The 21,721-nt window shown below is 47.2% G+C and overlaps 1 protein-coding gene across 2 annotated transcripts in view; it reads right to left on the bottom strand.

The window, feature by feature from the left end:
- Window positions 1-12,550: 12,550 nt before the first annotated feature.
- Window positions 12,551-21,721, bottom strand: part of trim105 (tripartite motif containing 105) — a 29,510-nt gene continuing 20,339 nt past the window's right edge. For both annotated transcript variants that reach the window (XM_055888028.1, XM_055888027.1), the window contains exons 5-9: window positions 20,908-20,921; window positions 20,433-20,548; window positions 15,923-16,104; window positions 14,828-14,989; window positions 12,551-14,354 (exon numbers count right to left, since the gene is read on the bottom strand). In XM_055888028.1, coding sequence (XP_055744003.1) covers window positions 14,139-14,354; window positions 14,828-14,989; window positions 15,923-16,104; window positions 20,433-20,548; window positions 20,908-20,921 — 690 coding nt within the window. In that variant the 3' untranslated portion in view covers window positions 12,551-14,138. The remainder of the gene's footprint in view (window positions 14,355-14,827; window positions 14,990-15,922; window positions 16,105-20,432; window positions 20,549-20,907; window positions 20,922-21,721) is intronic.

Below are 21,721 nucleotides of genomic sequence, written 5' to 3'. Positions count from 1 at the left end.
AGAGTTATCAACGACCCAAGCCCAGCTCAGTTAATCCCTACCACTGTGTCGCTGAGTTGTCATAATGCTTCAGCCATTGTACATTATCCCAGCGGCGCTGGAAGACACAATGTAAGTAACCTAATCTATATCCCTCTAACTGCCCTACATGCCTCTGCTGATCCTACAGCTCTTGTCTGCAGTAATCATGTGCCTATAAACAATGTATACTGTTAGCACTGAGGCGGTGGGCCCTAGTAGGAAATCCACTGTGTGCAGCTCACCCTGTTAGCACTGAGGCGGTGTGCCCTAGCAGGAAGTCCACTGTGTGCAGCTCACCCTGTTAGCACCGAGGCAGTGGGCCCTAGTAGGAAGTCCACTGTGTGCAGCTCACCCTGTTATCACTGAGGCGGTGGGCCCTAGTAGGAAGTCCACTGTGTGCAGCTCACCCTGTTAGCACCGAGGCAGTGGGCCCTAGTAGGAAGTCCACTGTGTGCAGCTCACCCTGTACTAATATAAATAACCTGAGCATGTCTACTTCTGCTGAGCTTCCCAGTAAAGCAATGAAAACAATCAAGCATCACAGAAATGTTTTTAAAAATACCCACATTAACATATGGAGACAATGGATGGATGTCTGAGCTGTAAATACAAATAGACTATCACCTGCCCCTATATCACTATAGACTATCACCAGCCCCTATATCACTATAGACTATCACCAGCCCCTATATCACTATAGACTATCACCAGCCCCTATATCACTATATACTATCACCAGCCCCTATATCACTATATAATATCACCAGCCCCTATATCACTATATAATATCACCAGCCCCTATATCACTAGAGACTATCACCTGCCCCTATATCACTATAGACTATCACCAGCCCCTATATCACTATAGACTATCACCAGCCCCTATATCACTATATACTATCACCAGCCCCTATATCACTATATACTATCACCAGCCCCTATATCACTATATAATATCACCAGCCCCTATATCACTATATAATATCACCAGCCCCTATATCACTAGAGACTATCACCAGCCCCTATATCACTATAGACTATCACCAGCCCCTATATCACTATAGACTATCACCAGCCCCTATATCACTATAGACTAGACTATCACCAGCCCCTATATCACTATAGACTATAACCAGCCCCTGTATCACTAGTATATGGACTATCACCAGCCCCTATATCACTATAGACTATCACCAGCCCCTATATCACTATATACTATCACCAGCCCCTATATCACTATATACTATCACCAGCCCCTATATCACTAGTATATGGACTATCACCAGCCCCTATATCACTATAGACTATAACCAGCCCCTATATCACTATAGACTATCACCAGCCCCTATATCACTATAGACTATAACCAGCCCCTAAATACTATCACCAGCCCCTATATCACTAGTATATGGACTATCACCAGCCCCTATATCACTATAGACTATTACCAGCCCCATATATCACTATATACTATCACCAGTCCCTATATCACTATAGACTATAACCAGCCCCTATACCACTATATACTATCACCAGCCCCTATATCACTATAGACTATCACCAGCCCCTATATCACTATAGACTATCACCAGCCCCTATATCACTATATACTATCACCAGCCCCTATATCACTATATAATATCACCAGCCCCTATATCACTAGAGACTATCACCAGCCCCTATATCACTATAGACTATCACCAGCCCCTATATCACTATAGACTATCACCAGCCCCTATATCACTAGTATATGGACTATCACCAGCCCCTATATCACTATAGACTATCACCAGCCCCTATACCACTATATACTATCACCAGTCCCTATATCACTATAGACTATCACCAGTCCCTATAGACTATCACCAGCCCCTATATCACTATATACTATCACCAGCCCCTATATCACTATATACTATCACCAGCCCCTATATCACTATAGACTATCACCAGTCCCTATAGACTATCACCAGCCCCTATATCACTATATACTATCACCAGCCCCTATATCACTATAGACTATCACCTGCCCCTTTATCTAATGAGGATCCATAATAAACCCCAGGAAGAATAGCTGCTGCCTACAAATACAAATGCAGACACACAAGGCTGTTGGGAATAATCTCATAAGCATCATTCATTATCACCACAGAGCGCATATCACGTGGCATCAAGCTAATAAAACACAAATGACAGCTATCTCTATTCCTCCGCCTCTCCTACCCCCCCCTTCTCCGCCTCTCCTACCCCCCTCCTCCTCTCCTCTGCCTCTCCTACCCCCCCTCCTCCTCCTCTCCTACCCCCCCTTCTCCTCTCCTCCTCCGCCTCTCCTACCCCCCCTTCTCCTCTCCCCCTCCGCCTCTCCTACACCCCCCTCCTCCGCCTCTCCTACCCCCCCTTCTCCTCTCCCCCTCCGCCTCTCCTACCCCCCCCTTCTCCGCCTCTCCTACCCCCCTCCTCCTCTCCTCTGCCTCTCCTACCCCCCCTCCTCCTCCTCTCCTACCCCCCCTTCTCCTCTCCTCCTCCTCCTCTCCTACCCCCCCTTCTCCTCTCCTCCTCCGCCTCTCCTACCCCCCCTTCTCCTCTCCCCCTCCGCCTCTCCTACACCCCCTTCTCCTCTCCTCCTCCGCCTCTCCTACATCCCCTCCTCCTCTCCTCTGCCTCTCCTACCCCCCTCCTCCTCTCCTCCGCCTCTCCTACCCCCCCTTCTCCTCTCCTCCTCCGCCTCTCCTACACCCCTTCTCCTCTCCTCCTCCGCCTCTCCTACCCCCCCTCCTCCTCTCCTCCGCCTCTCCTACCCCCCCTCCTCCTCTCCTCCGCCTCTCCTACCCCCCTCCTCCTCTCCTCCGCCTCTCCTACCCCCCCTCCTCCTCTCCTCCGCCTCTCCTACCCCCCCTTCTCCTCTCCCCCTCCGCCTCTCCTACCCCCCCTCCTCCTCTCCTCTGCCTCTCCTACCCCCCCTCCTCCTCTCCTCCGCCTCTCCTACCCCCCTTCTCCTCTCCTCCTCCGCCTCTCCTACCCCCCCTTCTCCTCTCCTCCTCCGCCTCTCCTACCCCCCCTCCTCCTCTCCTACCCCCCCTCCTCCTCTCCTCTGCCTCTCCTACCCCCCCTCCTCCTCTCCTCTGCCTCTCCTACCCCCCCTCCTCCTCTCCTCCGCCTCTCCTACCCCCCCTTCTCCTCTCCTCCTCCGCCTCTCCTACCCCCCCTTCTCCTCTCCTCCTCCGCCTCTCCTACCCCCCCTCCTCCTCTCCTTCTCCGCCTCTCCTACCGCCCCTCCTCCTCTCCTTCTCCGCCTCTCCTACCCCCCCTCCTCCTCTGCCTCTCCTACCCCCCCTCCTCCTCTCCTTCTCCGCCTCTCCTACCCCCCCTCCTCCTCTCCTACCCCCCCTCCTCCTCTCCTCCGCCTCTCCTACCCCCCCTCCTCCTCTTCAGGGACTTGTTGGGGTGTGAATGGGAAACATGTGCTAAGAGCCAGACCAGTTCTGTGTAACCAGAGCCCATATTAGTGCTCTTACTAGGGAGCCATTTGGAACACAGGCCTGCTATCAGTCACTGCTGTCACTGCTCACTGTATCCCCTAGCAGCAGCCTGGAGGTCTGATCTCTACTGTCACTGCTCACTGTATCCCCTAGCAGCAGCCTGGAGGTCTGATCTCTACTGTCACTGCTCACTGTATCCCCTAGAAGCAGCCTGGAGGTCTGATCTCTACTGTCACTGCTCACTGTATCCCCTAGCAGCAGCCTGGAGGTCTGATCTCTACTGTCACTGCTCACTGTATCCCCTAGCAGCAGCCTGGAGGTCTGATCTCTACTGTCACTGCTCACTGTATCCCCTAGCAGCAGCCTGGAGGTCTGATCTCTACTGTCACTGCTCACTGTATCCCCTAGCAGCAGCCTGGAGGTCTGATCCTTACTGTCCCTGTCCTGGCCATCAGATTTGACACTGTTTGTTCAGATACCTATTTTCCCCAGATCTGGTACCCCTTGCGGATTTATAAATGTTTTCACTGTTCGCACTGTAGACGTTCTAATTAAAGTAATCCGCGTTAAATCAAATTGCCTCCTCGTCATTTCTCCCACCCCCCAGAAAGACCATCATGTAAAAGCACGGTGGTCCTTCTGTGTAATCATCCTATCCTGCCACACTGATTCCAGACCTGCTCGCTTATTTGTGCATAGACGTTATGGGGAGGGCCGGTGTCCTAAGTAACTGATCTTGACACAGGTCTTGGTAATGGTGGTCAGCTAGTGAAGCTGTCCCTACGTAATCACGTCACATAGCCTAGTCGTCTCCCTACTGAATTTGAAACGTGGGAAAGACAAATAAAAAAAAATGGATAAGAAGAGGCAATCAAGTCCAAAAATCCAGAGAAAGACGGTGAATCGAACCCAGAACGAGACAGAGAACTGTCAGTGCCGTGGGAGAGGAGTGACGGGCAAATTGTTGCTGATGCCTCACGCTTCGATCACACCTACAGCGTCACTACGTAAAAATAGTACGCAGCATTATCTGGATATGTACACAACAGCAGTTCAACATTCCCCCTCTGCTCCCATTTCTGTCAAGCCGTCTACAGCATACAGTTTGACGCATACGTTCGATAAATCCAACGTAGGGACCACACTGAACGTACTGCAACTGCCTCTGCAACGCAATGCTGCAAGGCAAACTCAGAGTTCCATTGGAAATTAATGTAATTCTGGTTTACCAAAATGCAATGACTCTGTCGGTGTGTTCAAAGCGTTAGCTAGCAGCTCTGCTAATTCCGCCAGTTCAGCATCACCACCTCCACTAGCTAGTAGGCCTACTAGTGAGTCAGACTCAGCGGGAGACGGGGATTCGGTGAGCAGTGCATCACCACCTCCACTAGCTAGTAGGCCTACAAGTGAGTCAGACTCAGCGAGAGACGGAGAGCAGATGGGAAGTGCATCACCACCTCCACTAGCTAGTAGGCCTACTAGTGAGTCAGACTCAGCGGGAGACGGGGAGCCGGTGGGCAGTGCATCACCACCTCCACTAGCTAGTAGGCCTACTAGTGAGTCAGACTCAGCGGGAGACGGAGACGGGGAGCCGGTAGGCAGTGCATCACCACCTCCACTAGCTAGTAGGCCTACTAGTGAGTCAGACTAAGCGAGAGACGGGGAGACAGTGGGCAGTGCATCACCACCTCCACTAGCTAGTAGGCCTACTAGTGAGTCAGACTCAGCGAGAGACGGGGAGCCGGTGGGCAGTGCATCACCACCTCCACTAGCTAGTAGGCCTACTAGTGAGTCAGACTCAGCGGGAGACGGAGACGGGGAGCCGGTGGGCAGTGCATCCCCACCTCCACTAGCTAGTAGGCCTACTAGTGAGTCAGACTCAGCGAGAGACGGAGACGGGGAGCCGGTAGGCAGTGCATCACCACCTCCACTAGCTAGTAGGCCTACTAGTGAGTCAGACTCAGCGAGAGACGGGGAGCCGGTGGGCAGTGCATCACCACCTCCACTAGCTAGTAGGCCTACTAGTGAGTCAGACTCAGCGAGAGACGGGGAGCCGGTGGGCAGTGCATCCCCACCTCCACTAGCTAGTAGGCCTACTAGTGAGTCAGACTCAGCGGGAGACGGAGACGGGGAGCCGGTAGGCAGTGCATCACCACCTCCACTAGCTAGTAGGCCTACTAGTGAGTCAGACTAAGCGAGAGACGGGGAGACAGTGGGCAGTGCATCACCACCTCCACTAGCTAGTAGGCCTACTAGTGAGTCAGACTCAGCGAGAGACGGGGAGCCGGTGGGCAGTGCATCCCCACCTCCACTAGCTAGTAGGCCTACTAGTGAGTCAGACTCAGCGAGAGACGGGGAGCCGGTGGGCAGTGCATCCCCACCTCCACTAGCTAGTAGGCCTACTAGTGAGTCAGACTCAGCGGGAGACGGAGACGGGGAGCCGGTAGGCAGTGCATCACCACCTCCACTAGCTAGTAGGCCTACTAGTGAGTCAGACTCAGCGAGAGACGGAGACGGGGAGCCGGTAGGCAGTGCATCACCACCTCCACTAGCTAGTAGGCCTACTAGTGAGTCAGACTCAGCGGGAGACGGAGACGGGGAGCCGGTAGGCAGTGCATCACCACCTCCACTAGCTAGTAGGCCTACTAGTGAGTCAGACTCAGCGGGAGACGGAGACGGGGAGCCGGTAGGCAGTGCATCACCACCTCCACTAGCTAGTAGGCCTACTAGTGAGTCAGACTCAGCGAGAGACGGAGACGGGGAGCCGGTAGGCAGTGCATCACCACCTCCACTAGCTAGTAGGCCTACTAGTGAGTCAGACTCAGCGGGAGACTGAGACGGGGAGTCGGTAGGCAGTGCATCACCACCTCCACTAGCTAGTAGGCCTACTAGTGAGTCAGACTCAGCGGGAGACGGGGATTCGGTGGGCAGTGCATCACCACCTCCACTAGCTAGTAGGCCTACTAGTGAGTCAGACTCAGCGGGAGACGGAGACGGGGAGCCGGTAGGCAGTGCATCACCACCTCCACTAGCTACCAGGTCCTACTAGTGAGTCAGACTCAGTGGGAGACGGAGACGGGGAGCCGGTAGGCAGTGCATCACCACCTCCACTAGCTAGTAGGCCTACTAGTGAGTCAGACTCAGCGGGAGACGGAGACGGGGAGCCGGTAGGCAGTGCATCACCACCTCCACTAGCTAGTAGGCCTACTAGTGAGTCAGACTCAGCGGGAGACGGAGACGGGGAGCCGGTGGGCAGTGCATCCACCAATGAAGTGCTGGGAGCAGATGCAATTAGCAGTTCAAGAACAAGCGAACGTATAATCCCTGGCTTGCAAAGGTAGGGAAAGGTGCAAAGGTAGGGAAGGGTGCAAAGGTAGGGAAGGGTGCAAAGGTAGGGAAGGGTGCAAAGGTAGGGAAGGGTGCAAAGGTAGGGAAGGGTGCAAAGGTAAGGAGCTTGGGTCTAGAAACGACTGGATGGATAAAACTAGCAAATAGGTGGGTGGAATGTAGAGTAAAATAGCATCCTCTGTATCTGTAAAAATCTGTAAAAAAGGTTTTTCAACATGCCTAAACCAAGGTGCATTTGGTGGCAGCAAGCTTTGTAGACATGGCGAAAAGAGGACACCCAGGTTAACCTCTACGGGATCGGTGCCCCTACACCATGACGGTTGAGCTAAAGTACGCTAATGAGATTAGCATGACGTTGTTAGTAACAAGAACATTTCCCAGGACATAGACATGTCTTGTATCAACAGAAAGCTTAAATTCTTGTTTATCTAACTGCACTGTCCAATTTACAGTAGCTATTACAGTGAAATACCCTGCTATTGTTTGAGGATAATGCACAACAACAAAACACTTTTATCACGGCAACTAGTTTGATACATTCACCTCTGAAGGTAAATAATGTAGTTTACATTCAGTAATCTGGCTCAGATTTGTCATCCTGAGGGTCCCAGATATAAAATGTAGCATAGTTTTTTTTGATAAATACATTTTTATATTCAAATGTAGGAACGGGATTCTAAAGTTTGAACCCCTGCTGTCAGGAGTTAAATGGACTTGACAAGCGGAGAGGCATTGTGGGAGGTTTGGAAAACTAATGTTAGGAAAAATCAAAAATTATTTACAAACATGTGCTAATCTGAATATAGCTAATCTGAATATGTACTTCCAAACTATCACATGGGCAGGAGGACTATATATTATCATGTGTGTTCTGATGTAGCCTACAGTGATGTATTTTATTTGAAGTTATATTCTGATATTGTGATATTTGTTCGACTGCTACATTGACGTCTATATGAAAGGTGTGTCTTGTTAGCCCCACAGCTGAGTATGTGGGCATACAGTGCCTTGCAAAAGTAATCACACCCTTGGAATTTTTCCTATTTTGTTGCCTTACAACCTGTTATTTAAATTGAATTTTATTTGGATTTCATGTCAATGGACATACATAAAATAGCTGAAATTTTTGAAGTGAAATGAATAACATAACTTAGAAAATAAAAAATCGGAAAAGTGGTGCTTGGATATGTATTCACCCCCTAAATAGGATCTGGTGCAACCAATTACCTTCAGAAGTCACATAATTAAGCTAAATAAAGTCAATTTGTGTGCAATCTAAGTTCCACATGATCTGTCACATTATCTCAGTATATATACACACACCTGTTCTGAAAGGCCCCAGTCTGCAACACCACCAAGCAAGCGACACCATGAAGACCAAGGAGCTCTCCAAACAGGTCAGGGACAAAGTATATACAGTTGAAGTCGGAAGTTTACATACTTAGGTTGGAGTCATTAAAACTGGTTTTTCAACCACTCCACAAATTTCTTGTTAACAAACTATAGTTTTGGCAAGTCGGTTAGGACATCTACTTCGTGCATAACAAGTAATTTTTCCAACAATTGTTTACAGACAGATTATTTAATTTATAATTCAATGTATCACAATTCCAGTGGGTCAGAAGTTTACATACACTAAGTTGACTGAGTCTTTAAACAGCTTGGAAAATTCCAGAATATTATGTCATGGCTTTAGAAGCTTCTGATAGGCTAATTGACATAATTTGAGTCAATTTAAAGTGTACCTGTGGATGTATTTCAAGGCCTACCTTCAAACTCAGTGCCTCTTTGCTTGACATCATGGGAAAATCAAAAGAAATCAGCCAAGACCTCAGAAAAAATTGTAGACCCCCACAAGTCTTGTTCATCCTTGGGAGCAATTTCCAAATGCCTGAAGATACCAACGTTCATCTGTACAAACAATAGTACGCAAGTATAAACACCATGAGACCACGCAGCCGTCATACCGCTCAGGAAGGAGACGCGTTCTGTCTCCTAGAGATGAACGTACTTTGGTGCGAAAAGTGCAAATCAATCCCAGAACAACACCAAAGGACCTTGTGAAGATGCTGGAGGAAACAGGTACAAAAGTATCTATATCCACAGTAAAACGAGTCCTATAACAACATAACCTGAAAGGCCACTCAGCAAGGAAGAAGCCTCTGCTCCAAAACCACCATAAAAAAGCCGGACTACAGTTTGCAACGCACATGGGGACAAAGGTCGTACTTTTTAGAGAAATGTCCTCTGGTCTGATGAAACAAAAACTGAAAGGTTTGCCCATAATGACCATCGTTATGTTTGGAGGAAAAAGGGGGGACTTGCAAGCCAAAGAACACCATCCCAACCGTGAAGCACAGGGGTGGCACCATCATGTTGTGAGGTGCTTTGCTGCAGGAGGGACTGGTGCACTTCACAAAATAGATGGCATCATGAGGAATGAAAATTACGTGATATATTGAAGCAAAATCTTAAGACATCAGTCAGTAAGTTAAAGCTTGGTTACAAATGGGTCTTTCAAATGGACAATGACCCCAAGCATACTTCCAAAGTTGAGGCAAAATGGCTTAAGAACAACAAAGTCAAGGTATTGGATTGGCCATCACAAAGCCCTGACCTCAATCCTATAGAAAATGTGTGGGCAGAACTGAAAAAGCGTGTGCGAGCAAAAAGTCCGACAAACCTGACTCAGTTACACCAGCTCTGTCAGGAGGAATGGGCCAAAATTCACCCAACTTCTTGTGGGAAGCTTGTGGAAGGCTACCCGAAACGTTTGACCCAAGATAAACAATTTAAAGGCAATGTTACCAAATACTAATTGAGTGTATGTAAACTTCTGACCCACTGTGAATGTTTTTTTATTTATTTATTTTACCGTTATTTTACCAGGTAAGTTGACTGAGAACACGTTCTCATTTGCAGCAACGACCTGGGGAATAGTTACAGGGGAGAGGAGGGGGATGAAAGAGCCAATTGTAAACTTGTGATTATTAGGTGACCATGATGGTTTGAGGGCCAGATTGGGAATTTAGCCAGGACACCGGGGTTAACACCCCTACTCTTACGATAAGTGCCATGGGATCTTTAATGACCTCAGAGAGTCAGGACACCCGTTTAACGTCCCATCCAAAAGACGGCACCCTACACAGGGCAGTGTCCCCAATCACTGCCCTGGGGCATTGGGATATTTTTTAGACCAGAGGAAAGAGTGCCTCCTACTGGCCCTCCAACACCACTTCCAGCAGCATCTGGTCTCCCATCCAGGGACTGACCAGGACCAACCCTGCTTAGCTTCAGAAGCAAGCCAGCAGTGGTATGCAGGGTGGTATGCTGCTGGAATGTGATGAAATAAATAAAAGCTGAAATAAATCACTCTATTATTTTGACTTTTCACATTCTTAAAATAAAGTGGTGATCCTAAGTGACCTAAGACAAGGCATTTTTACTAGGATTAAATGTCAGGAATTGTGAAAAACTGAGTTTAAATGTATATGGCAAAGGTGAATGTAAACTTCCGACTTCAACTATACACCTGTTCTGAAAGGCCCCAGAGTCTGCAACACCACCAAGCATGTGACACCATGAAGACCAAGGAGCTCTCCAAACAGGTCAGGGACAAAGTTGTGGAGATGTACAGATCAGAGTTGGGTTATAAAAAACTTTGAACATCCCACGGAGCACCATTAAATCCATTATTATAAAATGGAAAGAATATGGCACCACAACAAACCTGCTAAGAGAGGCCTGCTCACCAAAACTCATGAACCAGGCAAGGAGAGCATTGACCAGAGAGGCAACAAACAGACCAAAGATAACGCTGAAGGAGCTGCATAGGACCACTTTAAGCCGAACACTCCACAGAGCTGGGCTTTACGGAAGAGTGGCTAGAAAAAAAGCCATTGCTTAAAGAAAAAAATAAGCAAACACGTTTGGTGTTCGCCAAAAGGCACGTGGGAGACTACCCAAAAATATGGAACAAAGTACTCTGGTTAGATGAGACTAAAATGTATATTTTTGGCCATCAAGGAAAACACTATGTCTGGTGCAAACCCAGCACCTTCCATCACCCCGAGAACAACATCCCCACAGTGAAGCATGGTGGTGGCAGCATCATGCTGTGGGGATGTTTTTCCATCGGCAGGGATTGGGAAACTGGTCAGAATTGAAGGAATAATGGATGGTGCCAAATACAGGGAAATTGAGGGAAACCTGTTTCAGTCTTCCAGAGATTTGAGACTGGGACGGAGGTTCACCTACCACCATGACAATGACCCTAAGCATACTGCTAAAGCAACACTCGAGTGGTTTAAGGGGAAACATTTAAATGTCTTGGAATGACTGAGTCAAAGCCCAGACCTCAATCCAATTGAGAATCTGTGGTACAACTTAAAGATGGCTGTACACCAGCAGAACCCACCCAACTTGAAGGAGCTGGAGCAGTTTTGCCCTGAAGAATGAGCAAAAATCCCAGTGGCTAGATGTGCAAGCTTAGAGACATACCCCAAGAGACTTGCAGCTGTAATTGCTGCAAAAGGTGGCTCTACAAAGTATTGACTTTTTGGGGGGGGGGGGGTGAATAGTTCTGGAGGCTCAATTTCTGTCGTCTTATTTCTTGTTTGTGTCACAATAAAAAAATATCTTCAAAGTGGTAGGCATGTTGTGTCAATCAAATGATACAACCCCCCCTCCCCCAATTTTATTTTATTTTAATTCCAGGTTGTAAGGTAACAAAAAAGGAAAAATGCCAAGGGGGTGAATACTTTTGCAAGCCACTGTATGCATATGGTGGACGATCTGCAGTTGGCTAAAAATGTTGCAGTACTTTGAAGTCTAGAAACTTAGCCTCTAATAAATGTGGACTTGTGTAAAAGCCCCGCAGCTATACTCAAGTATGTGGGTATACTGCAGTGACGTCTAAAAAACGCTGTGAATTAAATCAGCCCCTTTGGAGTGCTGTCCGTTTCACCACCAGATAGTAAACAGCCATGTAGTCTGTCTGTTTCACTGCTGCGTTGCGTTTGACAATTTTTCTCAATGTGTTCCGGTACCTCGGAGCCCTCCCCTGATAAACCCCCTTTCTCACACTTACTGTGCATTCCAGGACCTCCCAATTTACAAAATGCAGCACTGCTGGCCATCCTGCACAGTGCCAACCATAAACCCCCCCCCGGGGCCGGTTAGTTACCCAGCTAGAAGGCCGCGGACCTAATCCCCAACCATCCCTCCTGTCAGTGTGTTTGTGTGACCTCTGACCCTTGCAAGAGGAAACAGGAAGTGGCTTTGCGGTGTGTTGGAGGAGATAACTGGAGGTGCATCCTCGCTGGGTGACTGGCAGGGGGGGATGTCAGGGATGTTACTCAGGGATACAACACACTTCCCCTCCAGGTGCACTGTGCTAACCCCCGACTACAACCGAGACTCATGAACACAGAGGAAATCGTATATAATTAATTCATTAAATTGTCAGTTTTGTCAAAAGTTAAATCACTACTCCCCTATTTTCGGGCGAGCTGAATGACAAAAAAGTTGACATTGTGAAGAAGAAAATAAATTAACAGACTATCGCTGTTCCTCATTTGTCAGATAACTCCCATTTAAAAACCATCGGCTCAATCTGTAATTTTCAGACACAAAATCTGTGTTGCAGTACTCAGAGGTCCTCTGAAAGCTGAAGACCAAAGACATAAGACATGATAAAGGTGTTTGATTTGGTTCATTGTTTATTGTCAAATCACACCCCCCCCCCCCTCAAAATTGCCTTTTTCTGATTACAATAAAATCAGTCCTTCGTTTAATCCGATGAGTACAGATTGATTGAGATGAATACTGCACATTTACATATTTATATTTCAAGATTAGGAGAAAAAAAAAATTGAATGAGCGCAAAGAACTCAAAACAAAAAGTACTGTGATGAAATAAAACACTTTTTTTTTTTTTAAAGCTATATTGAACCGATTAAAAATAGAGATCACATAAAAAAGGTGAGAAGGCATAACATAAGTCCCCGATGAGAAAGCATTGTGATTCAATGACGCAGTGTAATTATGGCACATATCAATATCTACAGCGACTCTTAAACACAGGAGGAAACATCCACAAAAAAAAAATGGACAACGGGCCCCATTTTGTCAAAAGAGCAACTTAAAAAAGATCAACTATGCAGAAATCGCTCTGCCATTTCCTGGTTTCTAAAACTCTAGTAGTTTGCCTAATTTCAGTTTGTGTGACAAAATAAGGTAGTATAGTGTAGAGAATCATTGTACCATCTAAACCGCTGTGAAATATACCTTCCATCACCAAAAATATTGTTGTTTCAGCTTGTTGAAGCTTGTGTACAAAACCGAAAGCAAAAACCGCAAAAAAAACAAATTTAAGCATAGAAATAACACACATCTACCACTTTTTAGACTTGTTTACGTAGAATGAAATATCTATAACTCACATTTCTGTGTGAATTTGGCCACCCCAAAAGAAAAGTACATATAGCCACTAAAGCAGAATTTATTACAATATATATTTCTACTGCACCTTTATAAATGAGACCACGTTATGATTCCCATGATGCATCATGCTGATAAAGAGGGTCCTGGTGATGAGAACATTTACTATAGCAACTGTTCCATTGCAAAACCCTTTGGAAGTAAACGCCTCACAGAGGAATGAAAGGAAGTGATATGGAGTGTTTTGGTGATTTAGACTTGGGAAGCTCAGACAGTAGACACTTTGGGCAAACTATTACATCAACTGGCAAATCAAAGAGTCAAGGATCAGAGAAACACATCTCAAAGACACCAGTCAGGACCAAAGGGAGCGTGTAGGAGCATTATGGGATATGGTTTCTGACTGTAGTCATTGATACACCAGTCTGATACACCTATTATTCACACACCTGTTATACACACACCTGTCCTAACAGGTCAACAGGAGGATAGTGCAGCAGCTGTATAGGCTGTGGCTTCTGGTTCGTATCATTGAAACACCTGTCCTAACAGGTCAACAGGAGGATAGTGCAGCAGCTGTATGGGCTGTCGTTTCTGGTTCGTATCATTGAAACACCTGTCCTAACAGGTCAACAGGAGGATAGTGCAGCAGCTGTATGGGCTGTCGTTTCTGGTTCGTATCATTGAAACACCTGTCCTAACAGGTCAACAGGAGGATAGTGCAGCAGCTGTATGGGCTGTCGTTTCTGGTTCGTATCATTGAAACACCTGTCCTAACAGGTCAACAGGAGGATAGTGCAGCAGCTGTATGGGCTGTGGTTTCTGGCTAGTATCATTAAAACACCTGTCCTAACAGGTCAGGTCAACAGGAGGATAGTGCAGCAGCTGTATGGGCTGTGGCTTCTGGTTCGTATCATTGACACAGGGGCTAAAGAACGGCAGAACTCTGCCTCTGGGGCCGTTACTAAAAGAGTACAGGAGACTCATGTCATCAGCGTTATAGAAGGACACCTTCCTCTCATCACAGTCCAGGAACACCCCTATCCTCTGGGGAGACCACCCGACCTGCAGGACACAACATGGAGGAGAGAGAGAAACAAGATGTTATCAGGTGAAGCAGTAGTGGATCAATGTGTTTTAAAGAGTCACTTCAGGTCCAATACTCTACGGGTCTCACATACACTCTTAGGGGGGGGAAAGAGTTCGAAAACAGTCCTTGGCTACCCCCACGTAGAACCCCTTTGGATTCCACGTAGAACCCCTTTGGATTCCACGTAGAACCCCTTTGGATTCCACGTAGAACCCCTTTGGATTCCACGTAGAACCCCTTTGGATTCCACGTAGAACCCCTTTGGATTCCACGTAGAACCCCTTTGGATTCCACGTAGAACCCCTTTGGATTCCACGTAGAACCTTTCACGGAAGGGGTTCTAAAATGGAACCCAAAACGGTTCTCCAGTGGGGACAGCCGAGGAAGAGTCCACACTTGAGTTTCACTAAACCCTGAAGTGTCACTAGTTTAGTGCAGAGGATCCCACCTGAAGCCGTGTCCAGGGCTGTGTGCCTGCAGAGTACTGGTCTCCCTCTCTCAGTCGTAGGGTCCAGTAACCGCTCTCAGGACTCAGCTTGACCCGGGCCTGACGGTCAACCCTCTCCGACGCCACACCCAGGTCCCACTTGGCCTTGCTGCCCACTCCTACCTAGGAGGGAGGGATAGATATTAGTAAATAAATACCACAATACAATATCCTGTTCTAGAATAAACAGAGACTTGTGTCCTGTCCAGGGGGTGTCCTGTCCAGCAAGCTGTCTAATCAAATTTAGACGCAAGCGCCGAACAGTGAAATGCTTTACTTACAAGCCCTTAAATCAACAATTGTGTTGGGAAGAAAAATTACAGCTACGAATAAAAAAAATGAAACTAACAAGTAATTAAAGAGCAGCAGTAAAATAACAATAGTGAGATTATATACAGGGGGGGGTAGAATTTTATGTTCACGCCGAGGAAGATTTCTGTCTGTAATAAAGCCCTTTTGTTGGGAAAAAAGTCATTCTGATTTGTATTTATAATGGATCCTCAGTTCTAGCCAAGGCAGCAGCTTCTTTTCCTGGGGCCGGCTGGGCCTATGCCCTTGCTGCACCCCTGGCCAGTCGTGACCTCAATAGATTAGGGCTTCATGAATTTATTTATTTCAATTCCCTGATTTCATTATGAACTCAGTAAAATTGTTATACATGAGTATTATATACACACACATATTTAACAAAAATAGAAACGAGATACACACACACACACACAATGCATTCAGAAAGTGTGTGTATATATATCTCTGCAGAAACTCCAAATACAGGTGTGCCAAGCTTGTAGAATTATACTCAAGACTCAAAGCTGTAATCGCTGCCAAAGGTGCTTCAAAGTACTGAGTAAAGGGTCTGAATACTTATGGAAATGTGCTATGTTTTAATTTTTTTACACATTTGCAAAAATGTCTAACCTGTTTTTGCATTGTCATTATGGGGTATTGTGTGTTGATTGATGAGGGGGGAAAAAAACTATTTAATCCATTTTAGAATAAGGCTGTAACGTAACAAAATGTGGAAAAAGGGGGCTGAAAACTTTAATACCACCCTACCTCCCAGTAGTGGCGTCCATCTTGGAAGCCCTGAGCCCCCAGCACGTTGACAGACTGTAGGAACCTCTTTGGGTTGGGCTGGTAGGGGACCATGCTATCACAGTCTACAGCGATGGTTCTGTCTCTGGATACATAGACACTAGGGTGGGCCGTGTCCACATCGAACGTTACCGGGGCCGGACCTGAGAGGAGAAGGGTTACACGAAGGTTCAATGCTTTTCAATTTTATAAAATCACCATTATGTTTACAGGGATGTCAACATGGAGGCCCCGGTCTCTTTTTCCAGCGAGCCCTTAGACCTACACAGAAAAATTAAGACTTTATGCTTTAAAACAACCCCAGGACAGAGAACCTTTAAAACCTCTTTGGGCTAGGGGGCAGTATTTTGACATCCGGATGAAAAGCGTGCCCAAAGTAAACTGCCTGTTACTCAGGCCCAGAAGCTAGGATATGCATATAATTGGTAGATTTGGATAGAAAACTCTAAAGTTTCTAAAACTGTTAAAATAATGTCTGAGTATAACAGAACTGATATGGCAGACGAAACCCCGAGGACAAACCCCCCCCCAAAAAAATTCAGTTCATTTAATTTTGTATGCATTTTGATGGAGGGAAACCGGTGGATTATTGAATTAAAGAAGGACTTTGTCGAACAAAAGGACCATTGGTGATGTAGCTGGGACCTTTTGGAGTGCTAACAGAAGGTCATCAAAGGTAAGGCATTTATTATATCGCTATTTCTGACTTTCGTGGCACACCTGCCTGGTTGAAATATGTTTTTCATGCTTTTGTTTGCGGGGCGCTGTCCTCAGATAATCGCATGGTGTGCTTTCGTCGTAAAGCCTTTTTGAAATCTGACACAGCGGCTGGATTAACAAGAAGTTAAGCTTCATTTTGATGTATTACGCATGTATTTTCATGAATGTTAAAATATTTCTGTCATTAGAATTTAGCGCTCTGCAATTTCACCGGATGTTGTCGAAGTGTCCCGCTAGCAGTACGCCTAGCCATAACAGGTTTTTAACCTCTTCCCCCAGGCCCACTAGACGTGTCACTAGAAGACATTTAACCTCTTCCCCCAGGCCCACTAGACGTGTCACTAGAAGACATTTAACCGCTTCCCCCAGGCCCACTAGACGTGTCAATAGAAGACATTTAACCGCTTCCCCCAGGCCCACTAGACGTGTCACTAGAAGACATTTAACCTCTTCCCCCAGGCCCACTAGACGTGTCACTAGAAGACATTTAACCTCTTCCCCCAGGCCCACTAGACGTGTCACTAGAAGACATTTAACCTCTTCCCCCAGGCCCACTAGACGTGTCACTAGAAGACATTTAACCGCTTCCCCCAGGCCCACTAGACGTGTCAATAGAAGACATTTAACCGCTTCCCCCAGGCCCACTAGACGTGTCACTAGAAGACATTTAACCTCTTCCCCCAGGCCCACTAGACGTGTCACTAGAAGACATTTAACCTCTTCCCCCAGGCCCACTAGACGTGTCACTAGAAGACATTTAACCGCTTCCCCCAGGCCCACTAGACGTGTCACTAGAAGACATTTAACCGCTTCCCCCAGGCCCACTAGACGTGTCACTAAAAGACATTTAACCGCTTCCCCCAGGCCCACTAGACGTGTCACTAGAAGACATTTAACCTCTTCCCCCAGGCCCACTAGACGTGTCACTAGAAGACATTTAACCTCTTCCCCCAGGCCCACTAGACGTGTCACTAGAAGACATTTAACCTCTTCCCCCAGGCCCACTAGACGTGTCACTAGAAGACATTTAACCTCTTCCCCCAGGCCCACTAGACGTGTCAATAGAAGACATTTAACCGCTTCCCCCAGGCCCACTAGACGTGTCACTAGAAGACATTTAACCTCTTCCCCCAGGCCCACTAGACGTGTCACTAGAAGACATTTAACCTCTTCCCCCAGGCCCACTAGACGTGTCACTAGAAGACATTTAACCTCTTCCCCCAGGCCCACTAGACGTGTCACTAGAAGACATTTAACCTCTTCCCCCAGGCCCACTAGACGTGTCACTAGAAGACATTTAACCGCTTCCCCCAGGCCCACTAGACGTGTCACTAGAAGACATTTAACCGCTTCCCCCAGGCCCACTAGACGTGTCACTAGAAGACATTTAACCTCTTCCCCCAGGCCCACTAGACGTGTCAATAGAAGACATTTAACCTCTTCCCCCAGGCCCACTAGACGTGTCACTAGAAGACATTTAACCTCTTCCCCCAGGCCCACTAGACAGACAACATGTTAATAGAAGTAGACTATCTACAGTTTTCCTTATCAATCTACACACACGACCCCATAATGACAAAGTAAAGTTTTTGCAACTTATAAAACAATAAACACCTTATATACATACAAGTACTCAGACCCTTTGCTATGAGACTCGATAATGGAGTGCACCTGTGGTAAATTCACTTGGGAGATGATTTGGAAAGGCTTACTGGCTACACAGTTTTGACTCGGTCAAAAATTCTTCAAAGAAGCAGCTATAAAAATAACCATTTATTTCAGGTAAAATAACAACCCAAAATGTTCATCTCCCAAGCTTGCTAAATGTCCATTTTAAATGTGTGACAATTTAATATAGTTGTTCCACAGTTTTGATCGCGTCGTGGTGTGGACAAAATCAACATGACGGCAGAAGCGTGGCCTGTGTAGTCAGCATATAAGTCATACCATATATCCGACATGATCTCGTGACTGTCTTGTCCTTCACGTTCCTGTTTTTAGTTTCTCTGCCCCCCCCCCCCCCCCATTAGCAGATGTTGGTGCGGGTGTAGCGAAATGCTAGTGCTTCTAGCTACGACAGTGCAGTAATCTCTAATAAATTACACAACGTTCACCCAATACACACATGGTGCAGAAAACAAAAATCAAAATACTGCAAAGTTTAAGAGCTAGTCGCGATGCTACCATCTCCATCTGCGTCCTCTTGATCCTACGGTTAAACGTGTCCTATACGTCTAGTGGGCCTGGGGGACGAGGTTAAACGTGTCCTATACGTCTAGTGGGCCTGGGGGACGAGGTTAAACGTGTCCTATACGTCTAGTGGGCCTGGGGGACGAGGTTAAACGTGTCCTATACGTCTAGTGGGCCTGGGGGACGAGGTTAAACGTGTCCTATACGTCTAGTGGGCCTGGGGGACGAGGTTAAACGTGTCCTATACGTCTAGTGGGCCTGGGGGACGAGGTTAAACGTGTCCTATACGTCTAGTGGGCCTGGGGGACGAGGTTAAACGTGTCCTATACGTCTAGTGGGCCTGGGGGACGAGGTTAAACGTGTCCTATACGTCTAGTGGGCCTGGGGGACGAGGTTAAACGTGTCCTATACGTCTAGTGGGCCTGGGGGACGAGGTTAAACGTGTCCTATACGTCTAGTGGGCCTGGGGGACGAGGTTAAACGTGTCCTATACGTCTAGTGGGCCTGGGGGACGAGGTTAAACGTGTCCTATACGTCTAGTGGGCCTGGGGGACGAGGTTAAACGTGTCCTATACGTCTAGTGGGCCTGGGGGACGAGGTTAAACGTGTCCTATACGTCTAGTGGGCCTGGGGGACGAGGTTAAACGTGTCCTATACGTCTAGTGGGCCTGGGGGACGAGGTTAAACGTGTCCTATACGTCTAGTGGGCCTGGGGGACGAGGTTAAACGTGTCCTATACGTCTAGTGGGCCTGGGGGACGAGGTTAAACGTGTCCTATACGTCTAGTGGGCCTGGGGGACGAGGTTAAACGTGTCCTATACGTCTAGTGGGCCTGGGGGACGAGGTTAAACGTGTCCTATACGTCTAGTGGGCCTGGGGGAAGAGGTTAAATGTTTTCTTAGAATGAGGTTGAGGTAGATGAGCTACAGTTACTACTTCCTATGATGTACTTTAATAACACGTCCGGATATTTTTGCGTGTTGTCTAACTCTACAGCTATCAGCCGAATCAGTGCCAGGAAGGGGAAACATCTAATGCGGGTGAGTGCAATAAAGACAAGCAGACATTTTGTTTTGTGGAGGTAAGTAGTGCACCATACCGGGAACAGGGTGCCTTTTGGCACGCATCCTGTAACTAGGCCAGCCGTGGAGGCCATTTGGCACGCATCCTGTAACTAGGCCAGCCGTGGAGGCCATTTGGCACGCATCCTGTAACTAGGCCAGCCGTGGAGGCCATTTGGCACGCATCCTGTAACTAGGCCAGCCGTGGAGGCCATTTGGCACGCATCCTGTAACTAGGCCAGCCGTGGAGGCCATTTGGCACGCATCCTGTAACTAGGCCGGCCGTGGAGGCCATTTGGCACGCATCCTGTAACTAGGCCAGCCGTGGAGGCCATTTGGCACGCATCCTGTAACTAGGCCAGCCGTGGAGGCCATTTGGCACGCATCCTGTAACTAGGCCGGCCGTGGAGGCCATTTGGCACGCATCCTGTAACTAGGCCAGCCGTGGAGGCCATTTGGCACGCATCCTGTAACTAGGCCAGCCGTGGAGGGGGTCTTACCAGGTTTGAGAGACTTGAACATCTTCCTCCACGTAATGTACTGTAGCGGTGCCATGTATCTACTACCGAAGCCATTCAAGTCTAGCTCTGGTCCTGGTTCCACGTCTATTGGAGGCCTGGTGAAGAAAGAAAACATGCTCTCTTTACATTCTGTTAAATTGCTTTGTGAAAACTTTCTGATAAAAAAAAAAAGGCAACATAAAATACATGTGATTGATGGACATTTCTATTAAAATGCCTCACAAATTGCACCCTATTTCCTACGTAGTGCACTACTTTTGACCGGAGCCTATTCTCTTAATTAGTGCACTAGTTTCGTATGAGCAACGGTCAAACGGAGGGCACTATAAAGCCTTTGTGCTCTTTTAGTCACAAATCTTTATTACTTTGTTTGAAAACAAACATGTTAGTTCGTGAAGAGGTTCAACACTGTTGGCCATGACATCAGAGGGGGAGGAGTCCGAGAATCACTCACCGTAGCTGTGGAAACTGCAGAGAGAGAGAGAAGAAGAAGAAGAAATCAGGGTGAGATATTAGCTACTAATTCAAGGTGTTAAAAAAAAGAAAAAAAAAGAGGATAAATTCAGATCCCAAAACCCTACTGCAGGGACCGCTGCCCTTAGACTAGTGGAAATCTGTACTGTGGTCTGATGTGTCTAAATTTGATATTTTTGGTTCTAACCACTGTGTCTTTGTGAGACGCAGCGTAGGTGAACGGATGATCTATGCATGTGTATTTCCCACCGTGAAGCATGGAGGAGGAGGTGTGATGGAGTGGTGGGGCTTTGCTAGTGACTTCTAAATAAATCCAGACATTCAAGTCACACTTAACCAGCATTGCTACCACAGCATTCTGCAGTGATATGCCATACCATCTGGTTTGGGCTTAGTGGGACTATCGTTCATTTTTTTCAACAGGACAATGACCCAACACCTCCAGGCTGTGTAAGGGCTATTTTACCAAGAAGGAGAGTGATGAGTGCTGCATCAGATGACCTGGCATCCACAAATCACCAAACTTACACCCAATTGAGATGGTTTGGGATTAGTCGGACCGCAGAGTGAAGGAAAAGCAGCCAAAAAGTACTCGGCATATGTGGGAACTCTTTCAAAACTGTTGGAAAAGCATTCCAGGTGAAGCTGGTTGAGAGAATACCAAGAATGTGCAAAGCTGTCAAGGCAAAGGGTGGCTATTTGAAGAATCTCAAATATAATTTCATTTGTTTAACACTTTTTTGGTTACTACATGATTCCATATGTGTTATTTCATAGTTTCGTCTTCACTATTA

Source organism: Salvelinus fontinalis, chromosome 29 (genome assembly GCF_029448725.1).
Source record: "Salvelinus fontinalis isolate EN_2023a chromosome 29, ASM2944872v1, whole genome shotgun sequence".
NCBI classification, from domain to species: Eukaryota; Metazoa; Chordata; class Actinopteri; order Salmoniformes; family Salmonidae; genus Salvelinus; species Salvelinus fontinalis.
The sequence above is the reverse complement of the archived record's forward strand: the minus strand, read 5'-3'. Positions and strand labels throughout refer to the sequence as shown.